General features: G+C 39.9%; 1 protein-coding gene across 13 annotated transcripts; it reads right to left on the bottom strand.

The window, feature by feature from the left end:
• Nucleotides 1–54: 54 nt before the first annotated feature.
• On the bottom strand, nucleotides 55–27,755 carry BCLAF1 (BCL2 associated transcription factor 1). Of its 13 annotated transcripts, XR_015949324.1 has the most exons (15): nucleotides 27,611–27,755; nucleotides 22,593–22,656; nucleotides 20,002–20,126; nucleotides 18,520–19,422; nucleotides 16,568–17,236; nucleotides 16,306–16,475; nucleotides 11,387–11,492; nucleotides 9,324–9,408; nucleotides 8,346–8,521; nucleotides 8,090–8,211; nucleotides 7,108–7,219; nucleotides 4,076–4,222; nucleotides 1,509–1,715; nucleotides 1,306–1,393; nucleotides 55–650 (listed from the first exon to the last, which is right to left on the bottom strand). XR_015949324.1 is itself a non-coding variant. In XM_035108902.3 (13 exons), exons 3-13 carry the CDS (start codon nucleotides 20,103–20,105, stop codon nucleotides 1,388–1,390), a joined length of 2,685 nt encoding a protein of 894 aa, XP_034964793.1. In that variant the 5' UTR covers nucleotides 20,106–20,126; nucleotides 22,593–22,656; nucleotides 27,611–27,755; the 3' UTR covers nucleotides 55–1,387. The 13 variants fall into 13 exon arrangements, 5 of the variants coding, with proteins under 5 accessions (XP_034964793.1, XP_034964789.1, XP_034964795.1 ...); XR_015949317.1 differs by lacking the exon at nucleotides 8,090–8,211 and having other exon boundaries at nucleotides 7,108–7,288; XR_015949319.1 differs by having other exon boundaries at nucleotides 55–1,393; nucleotides 7,108–7,288.
• Nucleotides 27,756–27,941: the final 186 nt, after the last annotated feature.

Genomic DNA, 27,941 nt, shown 5'->3' on the forward strand with positions numbered 1-27,941 from the left:
AGCTTTAATAATGTTTCTATGACATGTGTTGGACCTGCAAATGAAAGTCTCATGTCATTTTAGAATTTTCACATCTTTATTCCACTGAAGACTGAAAACATGAAGATATCCAAATGGTCAAGTTATTTATCTGAAGAAAACCCACGGAAAATACTATTTTACAAACTGGGGAAAAGATTGATACATTTGGTAGCTGGATCAATATTGCCATGAGTTTTCTGGCCGACACTTTCACGAGATGTCAGTGAGTCTTCCTCTAATGTTCCTGCAGTAATAATGTCATTTCGTTATACACACTGCTTAAATGTTATAAATGGATAGCATCTAGTGCTTTACATAAGACTATGTTTATTATGCATGTAAACTCGGGGGGGGGGGGAGATGACACTGAAACATGCTTGTGTTAAAGGTAACTTTTTCACTACAATTTACCTCTTTCTGTCGTACACCTAAAGGTTTGGAATGTAGGACAAGTCTTCTTGTAAGAAAAGTATGCAGAAGGCCAAGCTACTTTTAGTGCTGTTGCACAAACAGTTGAGGCATTTCCCCATTAGCAGTAAGGGTATGTGGACGGAGAAACGTGGCACCTGTTAAGCTACAGCTCTACTTGTCAGATCTAGATCAGTTCAGAAGAGAACTCCCATCGTGTTCTAGAAATGTGAATGTGTATGAGAGAATTAATAAGATCCCAACACTGACTTGCATAATGTCCTATTTGCACTCATTTTTCAGAAAATGGGATACAAAAGATAGCAAAGTACTCAGGTTCTCAAAGGTGATCAATAGCAAGCTTTGTGAAAACAGATTGCAAATCCTTAATCTTGCAGTGCTGTTCAGATGTTGAGACATTTGGTGGCTGCATTAAACAAATTATTAGTCTCCCATCCCAAATCACTCAAAGTAATATTATGCTGCAATTTAAACATAAGCCACACAAATAAAAAGTTCAGGAAATTACTAACTCCATCATAGAATTGATCTTAAGTACTGATTTATTTTAAAACGCAGCTTCAAGATTTAGATGTGCAGACCTAAGTTTTACTTTAGAATAAACACAGCTGTGGAAGGGGCAATGAAATACAACTTTCAGGGTTCTCACCATATATTCTGGACAAAGCAAAGTTACACTGCTTATAACAATCAGTAAACATTTTTAAAAGTCGCTCATGACAAATAGTATTGTACTTTTTCTACTTGCTTTTGTATAATCATCAACAGTTACTATTTAGTGAGATTGCAAAAGAACAAAAAACAAAAACTAAACTAAGCTACTCTCCAACAATAAAATTTAAGTAAAATGCTTACATTCATTTGAAGACAAGTCATATTAAAAATGCTGTGTAGATAGCGCATAGATGTTTTCAGCTGTAGTTGATCTTCAAATTTACTATTCCTGTGCAAAAAGGGGGGAAATGTTTGCACTATTTACACTTTCGGTTTTTAAGCCATTTAAATTAGAATTAGAATTCATAGAGCAATGAAAGAGTTCATAAACCAGAACTACTTACTTTTTCTTCTTTACGCCTCTCCTTGTCTTCATTTTCCATTGTTTCTTCTTCATCTTCCACAAGCCCATCCCCTTGGTATTTGTCATGTGTCCACTTTGGACTGCTACCTGATTTTTTGAAGTTGAATCTTCCTCTGCTACGCTGGAAAGTGCCACGACCTCTTCCTCTTTTAGCCCAGTAATCTACACCATCATCTCTGTCATCATGCTAGAGTAAACATGGATTAACAATGGAAAATTAAGCATCTAACAAACTTTATTTGGAAAAGTTTAAACCATCTGCTTCACATAGCTAAAACTGTAGCCGAGTCATTTGTTCTTGGTGTTCTGAAGCACACAGGCATAAAAAATTGCACGATATCAAGTTATATTATTGGGACCATCAAACTCAGTATTGTCCATTTGGACTGGAAAGCCTGTGCAAAACTACATCTTGGGTAGAGGCATCTCCCAGATTAAGATCCCTTAATTGGAGATGCCAGTGATTAAATTTAGTGTGTTGTATATACAAAGCATATGCTGTGCCACTGATCTAAGGGCCCTCATTGATTTGAAGGGACACAGAACAGATTATTCAGTTTCAGGTGCAGCAAAATATCTTAGTCATTTGCACAGGCTTCTAAACTTCTGCTTGTCTGATTCAATATAAATTGTCTATGTTTCAGTTATCTGTACTGCACCCTCGGGTTTACTGGTACTAATTGATGGAATGTGAAAATGTATGGGAAGAAACAGTAAATAATGGGTTAATATACATATTTTCTGAAAAGTCACAAGGCAGATTTTGCTACATCAAAAAAAAATCAAAGAAAACTAAACATGCCTACCATATCATTCTCTCAATTTCCAATGTTGAGAAATGAGTGTGGTTGCAACTATCACTTATGTAGTCAAAATTCAGAGGAACTCCCAAGATTTGCAGAAGTACAAAAAAACAGAATAAAGTGGAGGATTCCCAAAACAGCCCAATTAGGGCTAGGTATGTACAATGCCTACAATATGTTGGCTGACTGCTGGAGGAGGAAGAAAGGGGAACAAGTACTGTTAACATTTTGTTGCAGATCACACTTATATTACATTTTTTGATTTTAATCTATAAAAATCTGCCAAGTGAGTAATCAGAAAGATTTGATATTACACAGATATGCAAGTTCCCTATATTGACACAGTGTAGACCATGAAACAGATATAGCCTTGACTTTCTTCCCAATGCAAACAGGCTAAAAACAAGTTAAGGAATTGCAAAGCCCAAATAACAGGACTTCAGTGGCTTCCTTGAATGGGTGCTTTTACTTTCCCATGAATAAATTAATTGCTACTGGAAATGCTGTACTTTGGGGGCAACACTTTGGGGATAAACTTGCCCATTACCTGACACTGGACAGCCAGGCTAACACTGATAGGGAAGGCATAATTAACTCTCATTTGCCTCATAAAAGCAGCTCAAGGTTATGGTGCAAGTAAAGTTTGTTGTAAACATTTCTCCCACCCCACCCCACCCCCCAAAAAACTGGGTCTAAGGGGCATCAGGAGAGTATAATGCAAAAAATGTGCTTCTATTTCTAGTCATTTGGACCAAAGGTTTTGGGACAGGGAAGCATTTATAACTTCCTCAGGGACCCAGGTGGCGCTGTGGGTTAAACCACTGAGCCTAGGGCTTGCTGATCAGAAGGTCGGCGGTTCGAATCCCTGTGATGGGGTGAGCTCCCGTTGCTTGGTCCCAGCTCCTGCCAACCTAGCAGTTCGAAAGCACGTCAAAATGCAAGTAGATAAATAGGAACCGCTACAGCGGGAAGGTAAACAGCGTTTCCATGTGCTGCTCTGGTTTGCCTGAAGCGGCTTTGTCATGCTGGCCACATGACTGGGAAGCTATACGCCGGCTCCCTCGGCCAATAATGCGAGATGAGCGCATAACCCCAGAGTCGGTCACGACTAGACCTAATGGTCAGGGGTCCCTTTACCTTTACCAGGGCTAAAAGGTACGGGGGGGAGCGGTCAGTGAACAGGAGGGGCAAGATTTTTTTTTTTATTCAACTGAAACCTGTAGTGCTATTACTATTGGTTTCTCTCACAGCTCTTACGCAAGCCAAACTCCTCACAGTTGCAGATATTACAACTGTGAAATCTGCTATAGAATAAAGTATTTACAACAGTGTATTGCAGGTTGTAAGTCAGGCATCCCCAAACTTGGCCCTCCAGATGTTTTGGGACTACAACTCCCATCATTCCTAGCTAACAGGACCAGTGGTCAGGGTTGATGGGAATTGTAGTCCCAAAATGTCTGGAGGGCTGAGTTTGGGGGTGCCTGTTGTAAGTGCTAGACCTTCTCTCATTTTCTCTTCACAACGGACAAGCAAGAGGTTGTACAAAAAGACCTTTTTTCTACAGCTAGTCATTTTTTAACAGCCTACGTAGATGGATATAAAAGCAAGCATGAGCTCCAATGCTCCCCCTATAGGACTCTTAAGATTCTTCAAATTATAGAAGATGCTTTAGATATTGCCTACATAACTTTGCTTATAAGACAAGCTTTGAGAAAAGATGCATGCATAATAGTATGGCACCCACCAAGAAGTATTTCTTGCTTTTTGGGGTATATTCAGGATCCCATTCCTCCTCCTTCGGTCTCTTTTGAAAAGTAGTGTTTGAGTTGCTGGGACCAGTATTTGTTCCAGCAAACACGCCTCTGGCTCTTCCTCTGCCCCTAATTCGAAACTGATTAACCAAAGCATTTATGCATTTAATTTGTTTACACAAAGCAAATGATAAATTCCTAATGCATGAACTAATATGCTTTGTTATCATTCATCAGATAATACCACACACAAATAAAGTGGCTTATGGATCAATCTACAGAATTTAACAGCCACTTCAAGGTAATGGCATTCTAGCTAGCAGAAGAGCATTTACATTTTTTAAAGGGGCGTATCCAAGATAACACTTTCAAAAAGTAGTGTATGATAGTGAGAATTTTCTAATTTCTAGTAGTCCACAGAAAACACAAAATTCAGCCATTTTTGCTGATGCTTCTAGTTCTCCAAAGAAGCAGTTTAAAAGCCTAGCTTTGAAGGATGGAGAAATTAAACACATGTGTTTGGGAGTTACTGTTCTCTTACTGCACATTGCAAGGAACAATCAAAGTCTGGTAGTCTAGAATATTCAACATAAAAAGCAAGAAAGGATAAAAAGTAGAAGACATGGAAAGAGCCTACATTTTTAAAAATGCATTTTAACTGAAATAGCACAACAGAGATTTAATAGGAAAAATACTTTCAAGTAACTTAAAAGAAGTAGCATTCTTTTTTAAAAAAAACAACAACAGTCTTGACGTGTTTCTAGTTACTGGCATGGCAAGACCCACATTTCTGTCCAAGTCATAGCTGCCTTTCAATGTTTCATACACTATGTCATATAGAAGGCTCATTTATAGCAGGAACTATATGGCACAATATTACTTACACCAAAAACATTAAATGATTATATATTCACTTAAAGGCATTAACTAAGGTATAAACCACATTAAGTAACTAATTTGATTATCTTGGAAAATGGACTTTGGTAACATTTCTGAAAAGATAAAAAGATTGTGGTGTAGTGTTGAGGCAAATGTGGAGAAGTAACTGCTACGAGGAAGAAAAGGCTGAATTAAATAGGTTGCCTAAAGCTTAGGTTCTTAAATGTACATACTGTACTTACATTTATATTAAGTATGTAAATTCCAAGTCTAATATATAGTATCGGTATACAGAATTTGCATACAGGATTGCATGCTAGGGCAAGTGCATTGTATTGCTCTTTAAGTCCACTCACATCATTAAGAGTCTGCTGAAAGACCAGCAACTTCTAGCTCCTCTTCCCCAAATCTTTCAATTCCAGCCGGTCATTACAAGAAGCTCAAGTACATGAGCTTGTTTCCTCGCCCTCCTCCAAACCCCTTTTCCTTCTCTGTGTCTCTCTTTCGATCTAAAGCCCAAGGGCAAGGACTACCTTTTTGATTATTTTTGTAGGTCATACTAGAGCCTTTTTTGCATGAAGAGCAGAATAAAAATACTTTAAATAAATAAAAGAAAGCACCACTAAATCATCTCTCTCTAATATACTTATTTGCCACCAAGTAATAGTGTTTCTTAAGATTTAAAACTGGATGCACCCTCAATGGACCCTCAGTCCAAATTCCATCTTCCCATTTAAACTAAGCTGTTAAAATGTTGCTTTATATTTCACAGCATACATGTCATTCCATAACAAGACTGTTATATATCCCTTTATTGTTGATTATATTCTTGTGTAACTTCTTAGGTCAGTTTTTACAAATATTGGTTGTTCCACAGTCCAATTGAACATAACAATTTCTTGTAATTCTTTAGAGTACTTTACCCTAGTTTAGATACCCTTGATAAACTATATTTTACTATTAAGAAACAAAAAATTAAACCCTAACCCTTCCAGTAGCACCTTAGAGACCAACTAAGTTTGTCATAGGTATGAGCTTTCGTGTGCATGCACACTTCTTCAGATACCTAAAGCTCATACCTATGACAAACTTAGTTGGTCTCTAAGGTGCTACTGGAAGGAATTTTTTTTAATTTTTTGTTTCGACTACGTCAGACCAACACAGTTACCTACCTGTAACAATTACTATTAAGAATTCAGCTATCCTACTCAGAATACACAATGAAACCATAAGCACAACAAAGAAGAGAGCCAACAACAAGCCAACTCTGGGTTTTATAAATCTTGCAATTTTAAGGGCCTCAAAATTTTGGCATTTGCAATTAACGGGCATTACTTAACTGTGACTACGTGTCACACAAAACTAACACCTTACTAATGAAGTTTAGGTTGGGTATAAGTAATCCATTGTTCGGTTTGGCCTGCAGTGAGATGTAGGCAGTAAAATGCATCTTGCTCCTCCTTATAATGAACAATCTCATCCCATTTTAAAGCACATGATAGAGTGAAATGAACTTTAGCCCAATACAAATAAGGCAACTGCTTTAAAATTGTATACACCTGTCTCTCATGCTAATCTCAAATAATGGATGACTTGGCTCCTTATTTGTCACTGAACATGAAAGCCCAGATGGCACTGTTTTCTCTTGTAGTCACGCATTACTCTGGTTAATTTGGTCCCTCCTGCTCAAAACACTGCTCATGATTAAAAAGAGACTAGAAATACAAAAAAGTAAAACAAAGAATATGGAAAAAGGAATACACACAGCCAAAAAATTGACTCCTTAATTAAGGATCACCAACAAGGCAGCGTATTCGGTGAGAAAATTCACAATCAACTTTTCAAACACTTAAAAACATGACTACCAAGCATATGTGCAAGCTAATGGCAGAACACAGTAGGAAACACTGCATGTGTGACTAGATGTTTATTGTGCATATTATTATTATTTTAAGCCAAAAACGATAAATATATCCCTATCTAGGATAATATTCTATATATTTCCTCCTTGCAAGCTACATTTCCAGCAGGAATTTCTTCAAAATGCACTTCCATAATATTTCATATAAAACAACTAAACCCTAATATTATTACAATTATGACTTTTTTAAAAAAAAACACCAGGAAAAGTATGGTAGAAACTCACAAATGTGCCTCTAGGTCTTCCAACTCCTGTAAAACCTGGGTATTCTTTCTGCTCGTGATGGGGTTTAAATTCTTCATCTCTTTCTTTCTTGCTGTCCTTTTCTTCTCGGGAACTGGATGAGGAGGAAGATGGGGAGGAAGTTGAGGAAGATCGAGAACGGTCTTGCTCTCTTTTTTGTTTACTGAAAAATAAGAAACCATACTGTTTGCTGTAGCATCCTATACATAGGATTTATTTTCTGTGCCCATAGAAGCTATCCTCTTTCCTTGTTTGAATCTAACGTGCAGTATTATTACACTATCCAGTTTCAATCTATAACTCTTTAACAGCTAATGGCACCTAACAAGGAGAACATATTAGCCAACAAACTAATTTAAATATATATGCATGCTTTACAATGGAAGAGAGAATAAAAAGTTGGGGGAAATCCCCAAGGGTAAAATTCTAAAGTGATACTATTTCATTTATTTTGTATATCTTACCAAGAAGCAAAAATTAATATTGCCTTTTTGCTACATAAACCCAGGGTGCAGAAATAATCAGCAACTGATGGTTGTATGGACATCAGTGTAAGAAAGTAAACAGAAAGTGCAAGTAAATCCATGATTATGTAAGTAAGAGCAGGAAAATATGATCTTCACATTCAATTTCCCCAAAGCAAATACATTTGGCATTGATTTTACAGTTTTTATAGAATATAATACAAATCCCCAAAGGTGGATATACCTGAAGTAATCCTTATCACTGCTACAAGTTCACATTGAGTAAGTTGCTTTATTAAAGACTAACCTGTTCCTCTGAGCCCACTATCTGTCTTGAGGGGGGAAAATAACTCTCATCCCCCCTTTCCCACATTAAGCCTACATGTCAGTAAAATTCTCATAATCTGGGTGTTATGAGTTGAAAAAGTGCGGAATCAAGCATAACGAACCAAAGTTCTTACACAAACTGTTTACAGAAATGTACTGCATTGAAGTCCAACCTCCTGATGTAGCCTGGATAATAGGACAGATTAATTTGTCATTTTTTTTCAGTGTTAGCTTGCTATTCCAAAGTTTTTGTCCTCATCCACCATAAGCCGTGTAAAAGACAAATACATTTTTGCTGTAAAACAAATAATTTTAATTGTTTAAATTTAGATGTTCCATTGTACAGTGATAACTGAAAGCAATTAAGCTTATAATTACAAAAGTCTAATTAGAAGCTAAAAGCCTAGTTATGGGAGCTAAGCCTTTTACCTGTCATCTTTGTAAGGTTTATAATCCTTGTAATCCTTTGGAATTTTCTCCTGCTTCCTTGATCCACTGGATTCCCTGGAACCTTTAGAGTCTCCTCGTTCTTTACTTCGTTCTTTTCTACGACGGTCGATGTCATGTCGAAGATCTGCAGCATCACACTTTAATTTTTTATCTCCCTAGATCAGAAATGTGCAGTGTTTTAGTATTATAAACCCTTAAGAGAATGGAATAGGAAATCAACCCCTTTATATGCAATCCTATACATACTTTCCTGTACGTAGGTCATAATGAACCTAGTGGGAATGCATCTAAATAAACAGGCATAGGATTCCATTGTTACCCAACTATGTAAGCGATACTCCCTTTCCCAATAGCTCTTTTGCACATTTAGTAGGATGATCTTTCATACAAGAGAGTAAACTTGCTTGAATTGGGACTGAAAAGTTACTCTTACAAAAAGAAAGCAGGCCTGAAAGAAGCTTTCAAGTATTATCCAGGAACAAAACTTCAATATAACAACATCTTTAACAATTACTGGGACAGTCTAAAGAAAAGTTTATTTTACATCCTTCATGGATAACATTGGTAATTAATGGATTGACACCAGAGATAGGATACCACTCGTGAAACAGGGTTTTCTGGATATCAAACTTAAAGGAAAAAATTGCTCCTGAGAGTGAAAAACTTCAGTGCAACTGGCAAGTTCAGAGAATTAGGCAAGATGTCCCTGAATCCACTGTCTATTTTTTTAGGAACAAAAAGTACAGCAATCCTTTTGTGGCAAAGTGATAAAATGTCACAATTAGATTACACAAAACTGGTCCACTGCATCCTTCAAAAATGATCAGAACTAGGTCAGACCTATTATCACTTAAGACATAAAACGATAAAAGTAGAATTTGTAAAACATGCCTCTGGGATAAAGTGCTTGGATGCTTTAAACCAAAACTAAAATACGAATATCAATTTAGAACCTACTTTCTGAGTTTCTTCTTTAAAGGCTCTCTCTTCTCCCGCTAAACGGGTATGCTTCCTCAGGGCACTTGGAGAGATGTCAATCCTCCTAAATGCAAGATTTTTAAAAGTAATAATTATGGCTGCCAACATTCATCTCTGTCAAGTGGAAAACTGGAAACACAAAAGAAGAAGTGCCATTGTGCAGTCTAAAATTGAACCCATTTAAAAGTACAGATACATCTCGAGAATAAAACCCATAGACCTACCAGTCAAATCAAAATAGCAACAGCTACACATTTCCATGAAGTCAAACCAACAGCAGTATTCAAAAACCACATAATGCAATATTTTCTTTCAGGAGCAATGAAGTTGACAATTTGAAACTAGAAAATTCAAATGCCTTTTTACATTAACAATACACAGACATAGCAACTCCACCCAGAGAAAAACAAAACCTGTAGTTCATTTGACAGGTATCATCATTCACTTAAACACACATAGAGTTATGGAGTAATGTTTTATATCCTATTTTTGCAAACTTAGGTCTTGAGTCAAAGAGCTGTATATCAGAGAAAGCCCCAGTGAGAATTACAATTCTCTTTGAGCAATTGCACTAATACAGTTTGTGATACAGTACAGAGGATAGCTATGGAAAAAGCACAGGCCCAGCCCATCCATTAGCTATACTGAAAGCTTCTCTTCAGGTGGCAGACTGAGAAGAGTAGCATATTTACACACTGTCCCTCAGTCTGGTCATCCTTCTATTTAGCACTCAAGGAGTTCCTACAAGGCTATTTACTGGAACTGGGTCACCCAGCCTTGTTCTAAGGGAGAGTAAGCAGTTTAAAGTTTAAAAGTAGTACACTGTTAATTTTAAAAGTTATTTGCCGGTTGCCATGGTGTCAAAGCAGAGACAAAGACACCCTTCAGAGCCACCTGGCCCACAATGCCTCGGTCTGCAATGATCCTATGTACCCTAGAATTCTTCATTAGAGTGAAGCACTGCCAAGTAGGAAGCCCTGGAGAGACCTCATCCATGCTGCTGCCACTGATGCAGCAAAAAAGACAAAAGGAGTAGGCAGTAGATCAGTACATGGGAATGGTACACTGAGAAGCAGTGCTGGCTGGTCCTGCCAATATACACAATTATCATTTAAACTGAATGAAGCATTTATTGATTTACCTACAATATTTCTATACTGCCCATATAGAAGTTAAGCTACGAAATGTAAAAATAGAAGAAAGACTTAAAATATTAATCAATTAAAACAGCATTTCTCTGCATTTAAGCTGTCTCCCATCTTGTTTAATTGCCCTCACCATAACCATAACCATAACCGGCTGTTATACATCTGGAAACGTTCAGCTGAATAACACTGAGAATATATAACAGTGGTGAACATAATTTTTTAATGTGGCAGCAACACTGCCACAGAATAATTTCAATAGTGATCAGGTCTCAGCACAAGACTTCATTTCTCTGCATTTAAGCTGCAGAGCCCCCATTAGTCTTCAGGGGTGACCCATTTCAATAGGTCTCCATCCATTCACAGGGGGGAAATCTAAACCTCAAGAGGAAGCAACCATAACAAGGGATTCATGTTAAATTCCCCACTTTCAGATCTCCAACCTCCTGCCTTTTTGAAAGAAAGAAAAACCCAGTCAGGAGTGTGTCCGAAGTCTGAGGCAAGAGGGAGTCCATATATAAAAATATATTATAATAATTAGGCATAATTGGAATATTTTTTCTTTTTAATTTGGAATTGTATAAATAATTTGGATGTGATTTGATGTGATTTGTATTGGAAAAGTTAATAAATAGATTTAAAAAATAAAAAGGAGTGTGTCCTGTTACAGAAACATTTTAAATTCATGAAACGTTTTCTATTATTACCAGACTTTAACAATTAGGTATGTATCACAACTGATCTGGCAATTTCCCCCAATAATTTCAACTCAATTCCTGCTCCATATCCATTTTAGATAAGGAACTTTAGATAAGGAACTAAGAAGTTATTTATCTTTTGGAGAGTAACTAGTATTTCAGCTAGGCAAGAAGCAGAGAAAATTATGCAATACTGCACCTGTGTATTTCAGGACTCTTTTGCCGGGTGCTATGTTCTTCAGTAGACTTCTGATAAGCAGTGAACCTCTCACTTAGGGTCATTCCAGCTGACTTGAAATATTGTTCTGTTGGTTGCAGAGGACAAATACTGTCTAATTTCACAACATATATATACCAAACAAGGATGTAAAAGAAGCAAATGAATTCTTAAAATATACAAGACACAAAAATAACATTTGTCCCCACATCTTTCTTAAAGTACAGCAACAGGTAACCACTGTATTTTACAATTTTCTCTACACATACACACTGCCACTACTAATTCAAAAAACATAACTTTTTAATGCCGGAGACAGTTCTTTTTACCAAACATATTTGCTTTGTGCCCAGAAGAGCAGAATACATTGCTGTATTTGTAGAGGAAAATATTACAAATTTAAAGAGAGCTTCTTTGGTTATTTAATTAATTGATACATATAGAGCTGAGTAATCCTACATATGTTTATATTAGAATAAGCCCTCTTAAATTCACTTGGACTTATTTTCAAGTAAACATATATAAGATAAAGATATGGCAGTTATTTTCTTTCCAAGTAATTTGTAACACAATTTCTTCTTTTCAGACCAGAATGAAGACCTTAACAGCTGAATATATTTAAACATCTGGCATCTTGGCAAACTTTGTAGCATATTTAAAAGGTTTTTTTTTTAACCCAAGACCATTAAATTAGTAACACACATTACATTTTGAAAGACCAGTTCAACAGATGTTTGAATGTAAATGTAAAATAGAAACATGTGTAAAATTATAACGGACTGTTAAATGCTACAAATAAAGCAAGCTATCTGCTTAACAGGTCAATGTACATCTGTATCAACTTACCGCCCAACATCCAGCACATCTCTCATAACCAATCATTAAAACTTGATATGGCCACTACAAGGGTAGTGCCTCAATCATAATTCCATCAAACACAGGAATTTGAGCTAGCAACTCAGTTTTTGTGCCATTTTTGCCAGGAAGATAGAAGGTTCAACTTTGCCTGTTTGTGCATCTGTTATCTTTCAACAGCTATTTTACTTTTGTAATATGGATTTTGCCATTTCAAAACACATTCCAGGACCTAGTTGCAATGAAAAAGAAAATATCACTGGGCATTTTCAGCTCTAGGAAAGTGAAGAGCTGTTTAGTCTAGCTGCATTGCACCAATAATGTAAAATTACTACTATGCTTTTACCAACTCGATCCACAGATTTTGTTTTGTTTTTTGAAGTGTGTGAAAATATTTAAATACCTTTGGAAACAAATTATGATTTAGACACAGCACTAATTTGGACCAGTGATATCTGGTCAAATTGAGTATTTTATATATTCACTGGAACCATTTAAATGATCTCTTTAGCTAGCATAATATCAGGCATTTCATAATTTGGTAAAACATTTTCTGGATAGGGAAGCTTATTAAGATTTGTTTTGCAGTTCTCAGATTGACATGAATTAAAAATGTTTAGAAGATCAGCTGGCTACTACAGCTAATGTACAAATATAACACACGACATACAGAAATGCAACTTTCTATCTAGGCCAAGATAAATACTTCATTCTAAGGGTGACATCCAATGATGTACACCCACTTGGATAAAGAAAATCTGCTTATGCAATATGACTACTGGTTTCTCTTCTCCACCCTCCAGCTCCTTGCGACTCCAAAATCTGCTCAAGGGTCCCCCAACTCGCCAGGGCAGATTTGGGGGCATGCAAGGGAGAGAAGGAGAAGATGGCTTGTTACATGAACAAATGCTGACTGTTGCTATGTTGGATCTCATCCTATAGTAGGCAAAAAAATCAATTGTCTGTTCCTCCCTTGATGAACAATTAGCAACATCTAAGATAGTACAGTGAGAGAAATAAAACCATAAGAAAAATGAATTTTCAGAAACTTTATTATAATATTGTCCCCCATGTTTCATAACTGTTAGGTCTGGTCAAACAGTCCATATACTATGTTATTTTCAATATTTTCACCAGCAAATTCAAATCCTTGACATTCTTCATGATTTATTCCTATTATAACAAAACTAGCTGTTCCTCAATAAAAAGCCAAAAGCAGGAAACTTAGGGTGGTATTTAACTACATTCTTGAACTAGCAAAATGAAACCCCCCTCTTCTCCCCCATCATCCCCAAATCTGCTCTGGAGGGCTGGGGAAACTCCAGAACAGATTTCATGGGTGCACAGGGGAAGAACATACCATTGCACAAGGAGAAATCCTTACACCAACAGAATGTTCACATTAGTGCTACATTGAATACAACCCAAAATCTGTCCTTAATCAAGGAAATTTGCTGAGCTTGAGTGATGGTGCCTTCCAATTAATAGATCTGGCAGACCCACTACTCAAGCATGTGGAAATGCTAGGAAAACAGCTATACGTATCAGTAACATTAGATAAGAGAATTAACTCTAGCTCAGCAATAAAGCACATATTTTGCAAGCTAAAGGTCCCATAGTGAATCCCAGGCCTCTCAAGTTAAAAAGAGGAGTAGGTAACATTAAATACCTCTGATTGAGCTCCTGTCAGCTAAACAAAATAATACTGGGCTAAATAGACAAAAAGTCTGAGCAAGTTTAAGGCAGCTCTACCTGTGCTCTTTTCCCTACTTCACCAGGGGGGGAAACCCCAATGACTAATAACAGAAAACAAACCAATGTATCACATCTCTAGAATTATTATATACTTAAATCATTTAGCTAGTGTTTTGCAAACACAGGCACATGCTTCTGGCTGCAACTGAAAATCTTCCCCTTCTAATCCCAGCTTGATTCAAATATATGACTGAGCAATGTCATACGTGGATGCTTTTGTTTTGTTTTGTTGGATTCAGAAGTAAGTCTTGGGACTTGCCTACACCAAATAGCAGCTTTCTAGCTAGCAAGTAAGAGCTATCACCATTTTGAGGAGAAACTTAGAAATCTATTAGTAACCAGGGTGTCTTTAAATATATATTTCTAGAAGAATATCATTTCAATCAGTCAGGCAATCCCAATCAGCTTTATATATAACTAATTTAACTGCAACTCGTTTAATTGCAAAATAAGAAAAGTGCTAACACACTAAAATCTAACTAAGATTGGCTTCAGTGCACTGTTCCTTGCACATGTAACAGCTAGGATGCAGCCTGCCTCCAACTCGACATTCCATCTTTCACTTTACACGTGGTCCAATGTACTGATGCTGGGGTTATAGTGTCTGTCTGTGCCCCCTGTACTTCCAAGTGACATAAGATTGCTCTTATCCATAGTGTTTAGATCTGCTCCTATGCATAGAAAGGGTAACATCCAAGACTACAGTTCCAACTGTGTAATATATTTCTTTGTACAATCAAACTTCCCCTTCCTCTCTTCCCACTTTTAGCTCCCATGCCCCTCAAATCTGCTTGATGGTTCAGAGACCTTTCAGAGAAGATCTGCAGAGGGCAGCAGGGTAGAGAAGAGATGTGAAGTCCCATTGAGCAAGTGGAAGTCCACTCACATGACAATGGAGGTCACCCAGAGAGTTCATGGGACTATGGAGGGGGCACATTGGGAGATTTTATATGGCATTATTCATATTCATATTCATAATAATAATAATTTATTATTTATACCCCGCCCATCTGGCTGGGTTTCCCCAGCCACTCTGGGCGGCTTCCAACAGAAATTTAAAATACAATAATGGATTAAACATTAAAAGCCTCCCTAAACAGGGCTGCCTTCAGATGTCTTCTAAAAGTCTGGTAGTTGTTTTTTTTCTCTTTCTCTATTCATCTCAAAATAGAGCATGCAGCTGTGGAGAGGAGCATGCATTCCATTTGCCCACTGGGGCTATGTATTGCTATTTGTCTTTAGATTCCCAAACAACTAATGCTTTTGAAGTTCAGCCCTGTACAGGTACCTAAGGACAACTAACTTCACACTCCGATGCCAATCTCTGCCCTTTGGGTACCATCCAAGGCCTACCCAGATATAAATGGACTGCCTAAGTTCCTTACACTGGAGCAGGAGACCCAACTTCTGGCTGTAAGGTGAAAAACAAACACACCTATGCAAGGGTATTTAGTCAGCAATGCACTTAGTTCCGCTACATCGTGACATTAGGATGACTTAATTTGTCACTACAGAATACCTACTGAAGTGTGACAGTAAGGATCAAAGAGACTTAACTAAAAAGAAGCTATGCTGCATTTATCTGTTATATTAAGTTGACATGTAGTGCAAACCAAAATTATTCAAGACCAGATGAAATCTCAGCAAGTTGTAACTGTATCAGATACACATGTACACAATTAGATGCAAGAGACTGGCCTATGCCAGAGGTACACAACTCAAATCACCCTGAGGCCCACTTACTTATTAGGAAATCACTAATTTCCCACAATGTTATGATTTTATGTCAGCACTTTAGTCATCTCTAACTAGGTTTCTCTGTACATCATAGCACACACTCATCTTTCCACCTGAACCTTCGTTTCTCAGTTAACCCTCTTTTTAATATTTCCTCCCCACCTACAGGGGTCTCTGCAGCTCCATTTCTGTTACCCCCATCTTTTCACTCTGTATCCCATAACACTATCTGCTCTCTCAACTCTATTATCCCCATCTTTTCCCATTTCTCTGTTGTACACAGCTCTTTAATTTCCCTCTTCCTTTCATCTGAATCCAGGGAAAAGAAGAATAATTTAAGTAACATCTGTCAAAGCTTCTCTAAAACTATGCAACACTCATCAAAATCTATATATCAATTTCCTAGAATGATGAATGTTAGGATATATAACCATAAGGGGAAAGCATGAAGTCTACATGAACAGAAAAGGGCTGAATTTCCCAATGGATTGACTTCACCATCACTTTCCTAATGCCATGTGATGCTCACTTTGTATGGCAAATTCAAAGCATACCTTTGACATGATGAACTAAGGAAACAATGTGCTGAATAAATGACTCTGATGTGCTTTTGCTGGCCTGTGGTAGCTTAATGTGGTCAAAGATGGATCGGAATTCTTGCTCCTTCTTGACTGAATGGACAAGTGTACTAGCAAGCAGCCTGTCTTTAGTCAAGGAAGCAGGTCTAAAGTGCATAACACAAAAAGAAGAACAAAAAATTATGAAAAGCAATTCCTTTATGGATAAGGGAAAACTGTTACGAATTCAGATAATTACCTGTTTGAATCATCAAGTGGTACAGGTGCCATTTTAAGTTTAACTTCAGGTCGATGAGAATCACTGGCTATCATTTTGATCCTAAGTGGGCTCTCCTCCCTGAAAGTAGATTTCTCTCTTGCATCCAAATTCTTGTGCAGGGGAGGACTATAATCAAAGAGTTCTTTGAGCTTCTCAGACTTTACCTGCTCAGGTGACTGGGTTTCTTTCTTCATCATTCTCTCAGATACTTTCTCATCTTCCTTGTGCTTATCTTTTAGTGCACTAGGCCTCTCCACTACATAGCTAGTTGTGTCTTTAAGCTTGTAACTTTTATCTTCTCTAAATCCTTCACTTTCTCTGTTTGCCTTCAGAGAGATTTTTGATTTATACTTTGAGCCTTCCTCCTCAGCATTCCGGTGAGATGCAGCAAAGCCCTTACCCTGATCTGCCAAAACAGACTTTCTGAACTGTCTATAATCTTCAGTCTCCTCTGTGTCCTCCCCTTCAGAGTCATTAAATTTTTGTTTTCCAGATTCTTTATCCATATAATATTCCAAAGCTTCTTGGTCCTCCCACTCCCTCTCTCCCTCTGTCCTCCCTTTTTCTAGCCCTCTCTCCTTCTGACCATCTTTCTCCCTAGCATTACTCCTATCCAGCAGGTATACTCTAGACTCTTCATCTGTGTACCTGTGGATGGCAAAGAAGAGGAGAAGAACTCCCAACTGCTTTCATTTCAGTTTGTAGCATTTAACCTAAAAGCATCCCAACTCCACAAAATTAGTACCAAAGCAATCAAAGTTAATTACACAATTATAACATTTTTTATATATTGACTGATGAGATTCTTCAGATTTTAAAATAAGCAGTGGCTCTTCAGATTTTTTAACTATTTCTTGCACAAGTTCCTGTACTTCTGTGCCTATTTTATCTGGTAAGAAAACTGCTTTCTTTTACATATCATTATTTAAAAACAAAACAAAAAAACATTTCAGCACAAATACAGTATCTGTATCCCATTTAATTCCAGAAGTTCAGAGCATATAACACTGTCAAAAAACAGCCTATAAAATGTATTCTTACACTGCTTACATAGTAGAACACACTCACAATCTGGATACAATAAATTGCAAGGCATTTGCCAAAGCAGTTACTGAAGCAATAGAATGTGATTTTTAGTCTCTATCCTATATATTAAAAGTGCATCTAGTCCCCTAGTCTATTTCATTTGTAATCTTCTACTATATTTGTATGCCATTTATTATATATTACTTAGCAAATAGCACAATTTTTCTTTTATAAAAATTATATATTTCAGAAGATATATTCAGTAATTTGAGAAGTGAACAGAACTGTGCTATCCTGCAGAGCTCAGATAAACAATTTCCAACTGGTTGATTATTTCGTTTTTAAAAGACACAACATTGCATAAATGGTTACTGCTATGTTCAGTTCTATTTCAACAGATATAAACAAAGGTGAGAACCCTGTCAACTAGAAAGTTGCCAATGTCCAGTTTAAATTTAACAAATTATGTTTCTCTACTAAAGAAGATAGATACAATCTTGCACTTTTGAAAAATCTGGGCCATCACAATGGTATTTCCTTTACCAAGACAAAAAAGGATCTTTCAGCACTACTGCTTAACGCTAGAGCAACTCTTATTAAAGCTGTAAAAAAATGTGAAAATCACTCTCAGAACAGGACTCTCAATACAGATTAATTTGCGGTGTATTTATTCTTTAATTGCTTCCAATAAAGACATTGTAACATACTAATGAAAACATGTTTTTACAGCCCTGACTGAGAAACAATTAAAAGTTCATGTATACATTCCTAAATCAGAACCTAAATATAACCAGCATAAAATTAGAGAAAATTCAGGTACTTTTCATTGCACAATATACATGTATAAAGAACTATGCTTATTGCACTATTTATGTTATCTTTATTTTTGTACTTATGGCTCCTACCTTTTCAGAAATTTTGTACCCTTTGTACTTTCTTGATCCCCAGCTTCAGGATAGAAAGAACGTATCCGAGATTCCTCACGTGGAGCATTCTGCGATGCAACTGCTTTAGCAGGACTTCTCCTTGAAGGAATGTGATGCAGTGGGCTATTCTGGGAAGGGCTATAGCGACTAGAGCCATTTCCAAGGGAGCCAGACCCAGACCTCTCAGGGCTATGCTGAATGGAATGCGAGTGCTGAGGTGTGTTTTTTGCTGAGTGGACTGTGCTGAGTAAGTGGGCATCAGAGCATGAGGAACTCTGACTAGGTGGAGAAGCAACAGAAGGACTATGGGGAGACCTCGGACTGTTATCATATGCTGAAAGGCCAGGCCAAATATCACCTGAAGCTGCTGATTTACTGAAATCATCTAGTGCCTCAGAAGGATCATGTTCAAATGCACCTTTCTCCTCCTCTTGTGATTTATTTTTTAATGGACTATCTTGTAAAGCAGCTCCCTCCGTTTTCTTTGCTTGCTTTTCTGATGATCCACGTCTTTTAGAAGATACAGGAGACTTGCTATATGGAGATGAAGACCGAGATGAAGAGGATCTTGGAGACCTGGAAGATCTGTAGGATCGGCGAGATCTGCTCCGAGATCTCTGGGAAGAGACTGACCTTCTCTTTGGACTTCTAGAACGTGAGCGACCTCGTCTAGGGCTTCGAGAGTGTCTTCTATTCCAAACGGGTCTGTAACCTCCACGGTGGTATCTACCCCCACCTCCTGGATAATATCCTCTACCTCTTCCTCTATAGCCATAGGGGCGTCTCATTCCTCTATTATTTCTGTAATCTCTGCGGTAATCTCTATTATAAACACGATCTCTACTGCGAGATCGTGAGTACGTCCTAGACCGAGACCTAGAACTAAGATAAATAGAAATGTTAGTGCCCATAGTTTATGACTCTTCTAAAATAAGTTACTCATATTATGTACAGTGGCATGGCCCAGAGACACCCCTGCCCCCAAGTAGCTCCATTAAAGTCAGCAGGCACTCTGAACAGCAGCCTTTGAGGTTCAAAGTGCTCTGTCAATGGAATAAAATATAGAAGCCCTCCCTCAAAGAAATATACAGATAGCTACTCTTTCTGCTTATATGATGGGAGCTGGAGGGGGCTGGGGAGAGTCAGGGTAAAGAATCAGAGGAACTAATTCCCTTAGTTTTTCTTGTTTATAGGCATTTCTTTCTTGACATTTCATCTGCTATAAGCATAAAGTCCTGTACATCCTCTGCAACTACTCCACACTCAACGGTAGCCTACAAGCTTCAGTAGCCAAAGCAAAAAAATGTCTTCTAAAATCAGTTGAATCTTCTCAAAACAGCACTCAAGCTATTATGTGATTCTTAGCATGCATTTCAAATTTCTGCTGATAATAAAGTCTGCTTTCAAATGTTTTTTTTAAAATTAAACCACTGAGAAAGTTAATAAATGGAAGAAATGTACCTGTATCTCTTTTTTCTAGAGTGTGATCTGGATCTCGACCTTGAACTGGACTGTGATCTGGATTTTGATCTTGAAGAATGTGATCTAGTGTTAGAGCGACCCATTTTCCCCTCAGTACTTTATACCTACCAAAAAGAAAATAGTAAATTGAAACATATTACAGTACCTTAGTTTCAGGATGATCAATTCATATTTGGATAGCGGTAAATAATGTTTTCTTTTTTAAAAAAAAAATTCAAGAAGCCATCCCACCCTTCTAGAAAACTTTTCAAACTATCACTAATCTCCTCATACATTCTGTTCCACATCATAGCAAAGATCAGTGGAAAGCACTGTAGGTAACAGGGAACAAAAATGTCAACTATTTTTTCAATATTCACACTGAATACATTTAATGCTTATGCATTTTTGTGTGTGTGCTGTTCCCTTTCTTGATTTTTAAAAAACCTTTCATTTATCCTTGTCTATATTGAACTAAAAATAGTCACTAACTACTCTACTGTTCTTTACCCTAAAAATCTACCTTTGATCCATAACTCAGAAAGCCACTCAAAACCCTAATTCTTTTTGTACTAACATAGCTAGACCAAAACAGACTAGTAACAAGACTTCAATGAACAAAGTCGTCACTGGTGTATTGCCCATCATTGAAGTACTGCAATACAGTATAAACAGAAAACATTGATGCATATGACAGCCAAGGCAAGAGCTATCTCATTAATATATTTTAGTAGCTCATATTCAATGAAAAGCAAAAACAAAACAAAAAACCCAAAGACAAAATAGCTAACTCAGAACGTACAGAAAAGTATTACCCTGTTTCTCATATTTTAAGGCATCCCCATAAAATAAGCCATAGCAGGATTTTTAAGCATTCAAGGAATATAAGCCATACCCCGAAAATAAGACATAGTGATAGGAGCAGCAGCAATGCTGGCCGCGGCAGGAGGAGGAGGAAAAAAATAAGACATCCCTTGAAAATAAGCCATAGTGTGTTTTTTTGAGGAAAAAATAAATATAAGACGTGTCTTATAATATGAGAAACACGGTATTTTCCTTTCTTTACTAGCTTTCCTCCATATTTGAAAATTTGGCTGTTTTCATGTGGAGCAGTAACCTGCCTAATGCACTCAGTAATTCAACCAAGCCATTTTTCTTTCCTTTTAAACACAGGCAACACTTTAAGTCGTTATTTGACAATAAAAGTCAAAACAGCCATCTTCATTCCAATCTATGCAGAGTTTGGGTTGAAGAAATGATAACTGAGATCAAATCTGAAATTGTTGAAATTTGGAATTTTAGAGATCTGAATATATTGGATTTTAAAAGTTATATACTTCTAGAAATAAGGACCAAAAGGTACAAGTTTACAGCCACTTTAATAAATTAGTACCATTATTTAAAACATTATTATTACTTATTATGAAAAACACACTGGATCACAGTAACACTGGACATATTGCTTCTTCACACAAGGGTTAGGCATCCACCAATAGTTTAATTCACATGCAGGGGAAGTCCCTAACTCAGGGTTTGAGACCCATTGGCTACCTTCACCCAGCTAGTTGAAGCCATTTCCAGGGTGTCTCATGCGGATAAATTTTAGGAGTCACAGGTGAGAACTGAGTTCAGGGTGGGGACCAAAGGTGGACAAACTACTCCAGAAGGAGCATGATGTGTCCCCCACCAGAGGTACTACCAGAGCTAAGGACTAAACCCTACACAAATATGAAGTGGAGTCCCTAAGGCAATTGGATGGCATTTTTCATGCCTCCTTCTGGCACCTCTTGCAACCAAATGTATTGCTCTGCTTTCCTTTGGATCACATTAGCTGGAGGAGACTCTTGAGAGTCCCATGGACTGCAAGAAGATCAAACTTATCCATTCTGAAGGAAATCAGCCCAGAGTGCTCACTGGAAGGACAGATCCTGAAGCTGAGGCTCCAATACTTTGGCCACCTCTGGAAAAGACCCTGATGTTGGGAAAGATGGAGGGCACAAGGAGAAGGGGACGACCGAGGACGAGATGGTTGGACAGTGTTCTCGAAGCTACCAACATGTGTCTGACCAAACTGCGGGAGGCAGTGGGAGACAGGAGGGCCTGGCATGCTATGGTCCATGGGGTCACGAAGAGTCGGACACGACTAAACAACAAGAAGTGTGGCTGAAGTCTTGTCGTCTAGGCAGCTCAAGACCTCCACAGACACTGCCCAGGCTTACACCACCAGAGGTCACTTCGGTGCTCCTAATGCAGCAAAAACAATGTAGGTAGGAGCAGTTACAAGGTACCAATATCTGTAGCCACAGCAGGTGCTGTGATCCTCCAGTGGTTTGAATTCACCCCCAGGGATGCACTCCATTGTCTCTTGAGACACATTATCTCTCGAAACAGATGGATGCCAACAAACTGTCTCCATCCCCCCAAATGAAAATATAAATATGATTTAATAAAATAAAATAAAATAAAAATAATAAAATATTTATACCCCGCACATCCTTAGCCACTCTGGGTGGCTTCCAACAAAATATTTAAAATATTTTTGAATTTTAATGGTCTTAAAAATATTTAAAATAGCTAAGTATTTAGCTCACCTTGCAATCCTGCTAGACAAGAAATGGATTTTAAATTCTTGGTATGCACTCAAATGTTTAATTCCTGTTTAAAAAAACAAAAGCAGATATTATTTGACTACATAGTTAATACAGGTTTTTAAAAATGCTTTAAGTATTTAAACAGAGAAGATCAGAAGCACAGTCTGAGGTGGTGGGTTATGTTGTTTCAAACTCAGAGTAGCATTTACTCAGTGCAACACTGTCTCACAGCCTGCTAAGTTTAAGTTGATTGTTCAGAAATACAGTACATGTTCACATTGACTTGATTTATTCACCTTTCCAAAAATTGCTCATTAAGAATATAAAAGTATTGTCTCACAACATTCTTGTATCTTACAGCAGGGGTGTCAAACTCAAATTCATCGGGGGCCGCATCAGCAGTTTGGTCACCCTCAAAGGGCCGGTTGTGTCTGTAGGACTATGTGTCCACTCTTTATTATCATAAATTATTGTCACTGCATTCAATTATTACTGTTTTTTGTAATAATGTAAGCTCATTCCCGCCCCCACACGGATCACATTCCTGCGTCGTGGCGCGTGTGTGGGAGGGGATGTAAACGAGGGAAATTTGAACAAAAGGTGGGGATCGACGGCTTCTGGGGGGGGGCTCAACTAAACCATCGGCAGGAAGGAGAAAGCCACTGCTGGGATTAAAAACCTGCAGATGGAAAGAGGGCTTCCCTCTCCCGCCCTGCGCACACCCAAACCCCGCTAGGCAGGATGCCACACACTGCAACCCACCCCATGCTTTGGAGAGGGGCAGGAACATGCGGTGCAGCGCCAACTCCCTGCTTTGCTTTTGCATCCTCCCTCCTCAGCGCCAGAGTCCCTTCCCCTCATGCTGAGGGAGGGCAGTGGATTTCTCGAGGAGGAAGGCGGCGGCAGCCCCAGCGGACATGCATCTTCGCCTCAGAGCTGCTCTTCCCCCCACCCGCGCTGTTGTCGTCTTCGCCGCCGCCTCTCCCTACCAGGACTGCAGGCAGAGGAGGCTTGAAAACCTCCCCCCCCCAAAAAAAATTCCCCTCCCACCTACTCAAACCGCGAGGCGACTCCATCTGGAGCCCTACATCACGAGGGGCTGAGAGGAGGCAGCGGCAGAGCGGGAAGAGCAGGAACCCGTACCGTCGTCGTCGCCTCCCTCCCGGCCGCCCCCCGGGGAGCAGCTCCGCCGGAACTGAGAAGCCAAAGGGCGGCTCGGGGGTGGGGGGCAGAGCAAAAGCCAGGCACCCTCCCGAGTGTCTATGAGGAGAAAACGGGGGAAGAGGGAAGAGAAACCCGGCTCCATCAAGAGAGCGGCTGTTGCGCTTCGCCTACTTCCCCCTCAGGCTCACTCCGCGTCCCTTTCGCCCGCTCGCTTGCCCACCTCCCGGATGCAGCCGAGGAGAGGAAGGGAAGCGGCGGGCGGCAGCTCCCCAGTGCCCCCTCACTCGCTCTCGGAGACAACAGCAAAGCCCGCCAAAAAAAAATCCAGCGCTGCTCCATCCCGGCACCAACTTTGCCGGCGGCACCTGTAGGGCTTTCCTACCTCCTCGGCGGGCTTCCTCCTCCTGCATCTCACTTCCCCGTCTGGCCGCTGTGCCACCGCCTCCCTCAGCCTCATTCGAAATTGAAATTCCCTGGCCAAGGCCGTCAGCGCAGCTCCAGCGCCCCGGCCTCCGCCTGCAGCCTCGCCCCCAGTTTTGACCCTCAGCCAATCGCAGATCGCAGGCTCCAGAACTACTATCAGCAGTTACTGTCAACGGCGGCTACGCGGGCCACATGACGAGGTCTGGCGGGCCGGATTAGGCCCCCGGACCTTGTGTTTGACACCCGTGTCTTACAGTAACCTATCCTAGTGCAACCACATATTGAGGTGCCACAAATTAATAAAGAGGTTTGGGTTTGGGGCATAAAAGCCAGAACTTAGTCAGAGCCCCTTACCTGCTTGGGAGCAACAGGAAACCTAAATCTAAGGCCCCATCCTGATGTGAAGGTGCCAATGCTCTTTGTCTCTGAATGCAGTGCCTGATCCACCTAAAGTGCTGAACAATGGTATAAGGGACACATACAGAAAACATTTTCTGCATGTAAGAGCTCTCAATGAATCACAAAAAATATATGCTCAACATATATGGTTGCTTATACCTCAGTACCTGCCTCTTTTCTGAATAGGAATGTAATTTTCAGTATTCCAGCATAGTTAAAGAATTTATTTTCTTTAGTGCATTTATATCCCGTCTTCTTTTCATCATAGAGCTCAAGGTGGCATATATGGGTTTATCAGGTGCTAACTAGTTACCAGACCTGTTTAACTTAAGCTTCAATGTGTGTCCTCAGACCAAACAATGTAAGCCTAGACATTTAGCAAAATAAAAATGAACTTTTTTTAATAAAAAAAAAGCCAGATTAAAATTAACCACACATTTTTAATGCTATCTGGTAACAACCAACCCAAATGAATAAATCTCACAATTCTTCCAGAACTGCAAGTCTATGACAAATCCATAATGGGAGAAAAATACTGCACATACGGTACTAATCTGCACCACTTACCATCATCCACAAGTGATACTAGCCACTTTTAAAGTTCATTATACTTTTATACAGTTTTAACGGGAAAGTACAATGGACTCTCTTCAAAAAAAGTTTTGACTAGTAAGTAACAGTGCTGTTACTTATTAACCCTACAATAACTCTAAGATGCTCAGCCTAATATGAAATGGAGAAAACCTTAATGTAACCTAACTTGCTGTGAGAAATATAAATTTATGTCATTTATATACCACCCTTCTGCTGGTAAACAGTTCTGTAGGAGCTGATGAAATCTGCTCCCTAGTCTTCTTCCCTTCTGTCTTCCCTCAAGGTACAGTTCTTAAGAAGGTACTCAATAATTTTTCAACTTGATGTTTTGTTTTTTGTCTTTGCAAATCTCATTAAAGAAAACATTAAAAAAGAAAGGATATAAGCCACCCTCCAGCACACACTCCCAAGATATATAAATGAGAGCTAGTTTGGTACAGAGTGCTTAAAATAATAATAATAAGCATGACACACCCATTCATTAAGGAGCGTTCCTGCTGCATTTTGCATGATTTACTGATCCAACTTGTTTCTTCTGAAAAGCCTCTGCTGATGTTGGAAAATTCTACCACCACTATCAAGTGTGACTTGACCATTCAATTACTTCTGATGCAGACAGAGTAGGCTGCCTGTTCCATCTCAGTGTGAGTCACTGAGCTAGGCTTACCAGTTTTCAGAACAGAAGGTGCTCAAAACAGCAACGAGAGCAAGTAATCCTGACATTTACACTCTGAAAGTAAAACCTTCTCAGGTTTGCGACCTGTTCCTTGCCATCATAATTTGGAAAATGTTGCAGCCTAACAGTGAAGTCTTTTCTTTCCTGTGTGAAACTACAGGTACAAGCCCTAATACAATTTGCCAATACAATCTCCCTTAATGCTATTTGAAGGTCTTAATACTTAGAGAAGGAAGTATACCATATCAAGGAACCATAGCTCAATGGTAGAGCAACTGCTGATTGGTATGCCCCAGATACAGCAAAGAAAGACTGAAACCACAGAGTGCAGCTGCCTGTAAGTGAAGACACTACTGAGCTATATAGACTAATGGGCTAAAAGGCAGCTTCCCAAGTGCCAAATAATAATTATACCAAGTTCACTATGGAGAATGGGGGAAAGAGTCATAATTAACAGCTCTTTTCTTGCTTTGACTTGGGTAAGTTCAATCACATGAAATGAATTGAACTGTAAATTTTACCTCCAAATGCTGCTCTCAGAGGACACATTTGCATGAGCCTGGGGCAATATCCACACTCTGCTGCAGTTGAAAGATACTGCAATTACTGTGATAAGTCATTTTTTTTAATCTGTTGGGAATGAAATTGTTAAGGATACACCCCCTTTCTCCAAGATAAGGCCTTCCTGGAAACACTCTTGAGCAGGCATCCCCAAACTTCGGCCCTCCAGATGTTTTGGACTACAATTCCCATCTTCCCTGACCAGTGGTCCTGTTAGCTAGGGATCATGGGAATTGTAGGCCAAAACATCTGGAGGGCCGTAGTTTGGGTATGCCTGCTCTTGAGCATCATTTGGAAGCAAGTTTAATCGTGAGGACGTGCCCAGAGTCCTGGCACGGTGTGACGAAGGCACGAGCCACTGACTACTCTGCAAATACGGGGGGTGATCAACCTTTTCGCCCTTACACAAAAGGTCTGGCGCTCAAGTGGGAGCCGCAGCCAGTTACGGGCAGCAGCCTGGCAGGGCACGTGCATGGCGACATGCATGCTCGAGGCATCCATTTAGAGCCCTCGGTGCGGCGAGGGTGCCGGGAGGGTGCCAAAGACTCTCCTTCCACCTAGCTACACCTCGTCGCCCTTCAAATGACTGGTCGGGGTGGCGAGAGATGGCGGCAAGTCAAAACGTTATCAGGCGCCGCTCGTCGCGCGGAAGAGACTAATCAGAAAGCGACGCTCCCCCCTTCCGCTCTCGAGGGGCGAGGCGGATCGCTCTCTTTGGCCCCGCCCAGCCGGCCTCGTTCCGGCCTACCTGTATCCTCCTCCCCCCGCCCCATGGGGGAAAAGGGGGGCGGGCGTGGGGGGAACGGGGAGAGATGACGGGCCCTGGTCCAAACGAGGGAGGCTGGGCGCAGAGTGTGAGGGGAAGATGGGATCCGCCCCTCCCCCTTCGTTCCTCCCGCCCTTGTGAGGCAGACCAAGCCGCTCCCCCGCCTTCAGTTAGAAAAAGGGAGGGGGGTTGCGAAGGGAAGAACTCGAGGGAATTTTTCAAAAAACAACGGCGTCTGGAAGCGGGGGGGGGGAAGGTTGCCGAGCGCGCTAACGAGGCTTCTCGTGCCGGAGCTCCGAAAGCAGCGGTGGGGGGGGGGTGCGTTTGGAGGGAGCGGCACCCATGGCGTCCGAGGAAAAACCCGAGCAGGCATAAGAGCTCTCTGGCTCCAACCCTCCTCGGGCTATTCGAAGTCCTGCGTTGGCTATGGCTCACCCTTCTATGAGCGACAGTTCCCGGTTCGGCTCTCTACCGCTCGGCGGCCATTTGCAGTCTCGGCGAAGGAAAAGAAATGGGGGTTGGCGGGGGAGAGAGACAGAGAGGAAGGAACAACCATAGAGAGAGAAAAACCACTTTCTGCGACGTTAGAATAGCACGATGGCATCACTTCCGCTCGGAGAGAGGGCGGAGAGGAAATAGGGGAAGTCGGCAAATGACCTCTTTTCCTTGGCGTCCCCGGCTACCCGTACGAAAGATGGCGGTTAGAAGCGGCAGAGGCGACGTCATCTTTCCTCGCTTTGGAGGAAAACCCTATGGCTGCTGACGC

Source organism: Zootoca vivipara, chromosome 3 (genome assembly GCF_965207765.1).
Source record: "Zootoca vivipara chromosome 3, rZooViv2.hap1.1, whole genome shotgun sequence".
Taxonomy (NCBI): domain Eukaryota; kingdom Metazoa; phylum Chordata; class Lepidosauria; order Squamata; family Lacertidae; genus Zootoca; species Zootoca vivipara.

Excerpts from the sequence above, each read along its gene's own strand:
- BCLAF1 (XM_035108898.3), bottom strand. The coding sequence starts at position 20,105 with ATGGGTCGCTCTAACACTAGATCACATTCTTCAAGATCAAAATCCAGA. Across the intron at positions 8,522-9,323 it reads TTAAAGAAGAAACTCAGAAA|GGAGATAAAAAATTAAAGTG; the intron begins GTAGGTTCTAAA and ends TTTCTGATCTAG. Across the intron at positions 4,223-7,107 it reads GAAGACCTAGAGGCACATTT|TTTCGAATTAGGGGCAGAGG; the intron begins GTGAGTTTCTAC and ends TTGGTTAATCAG.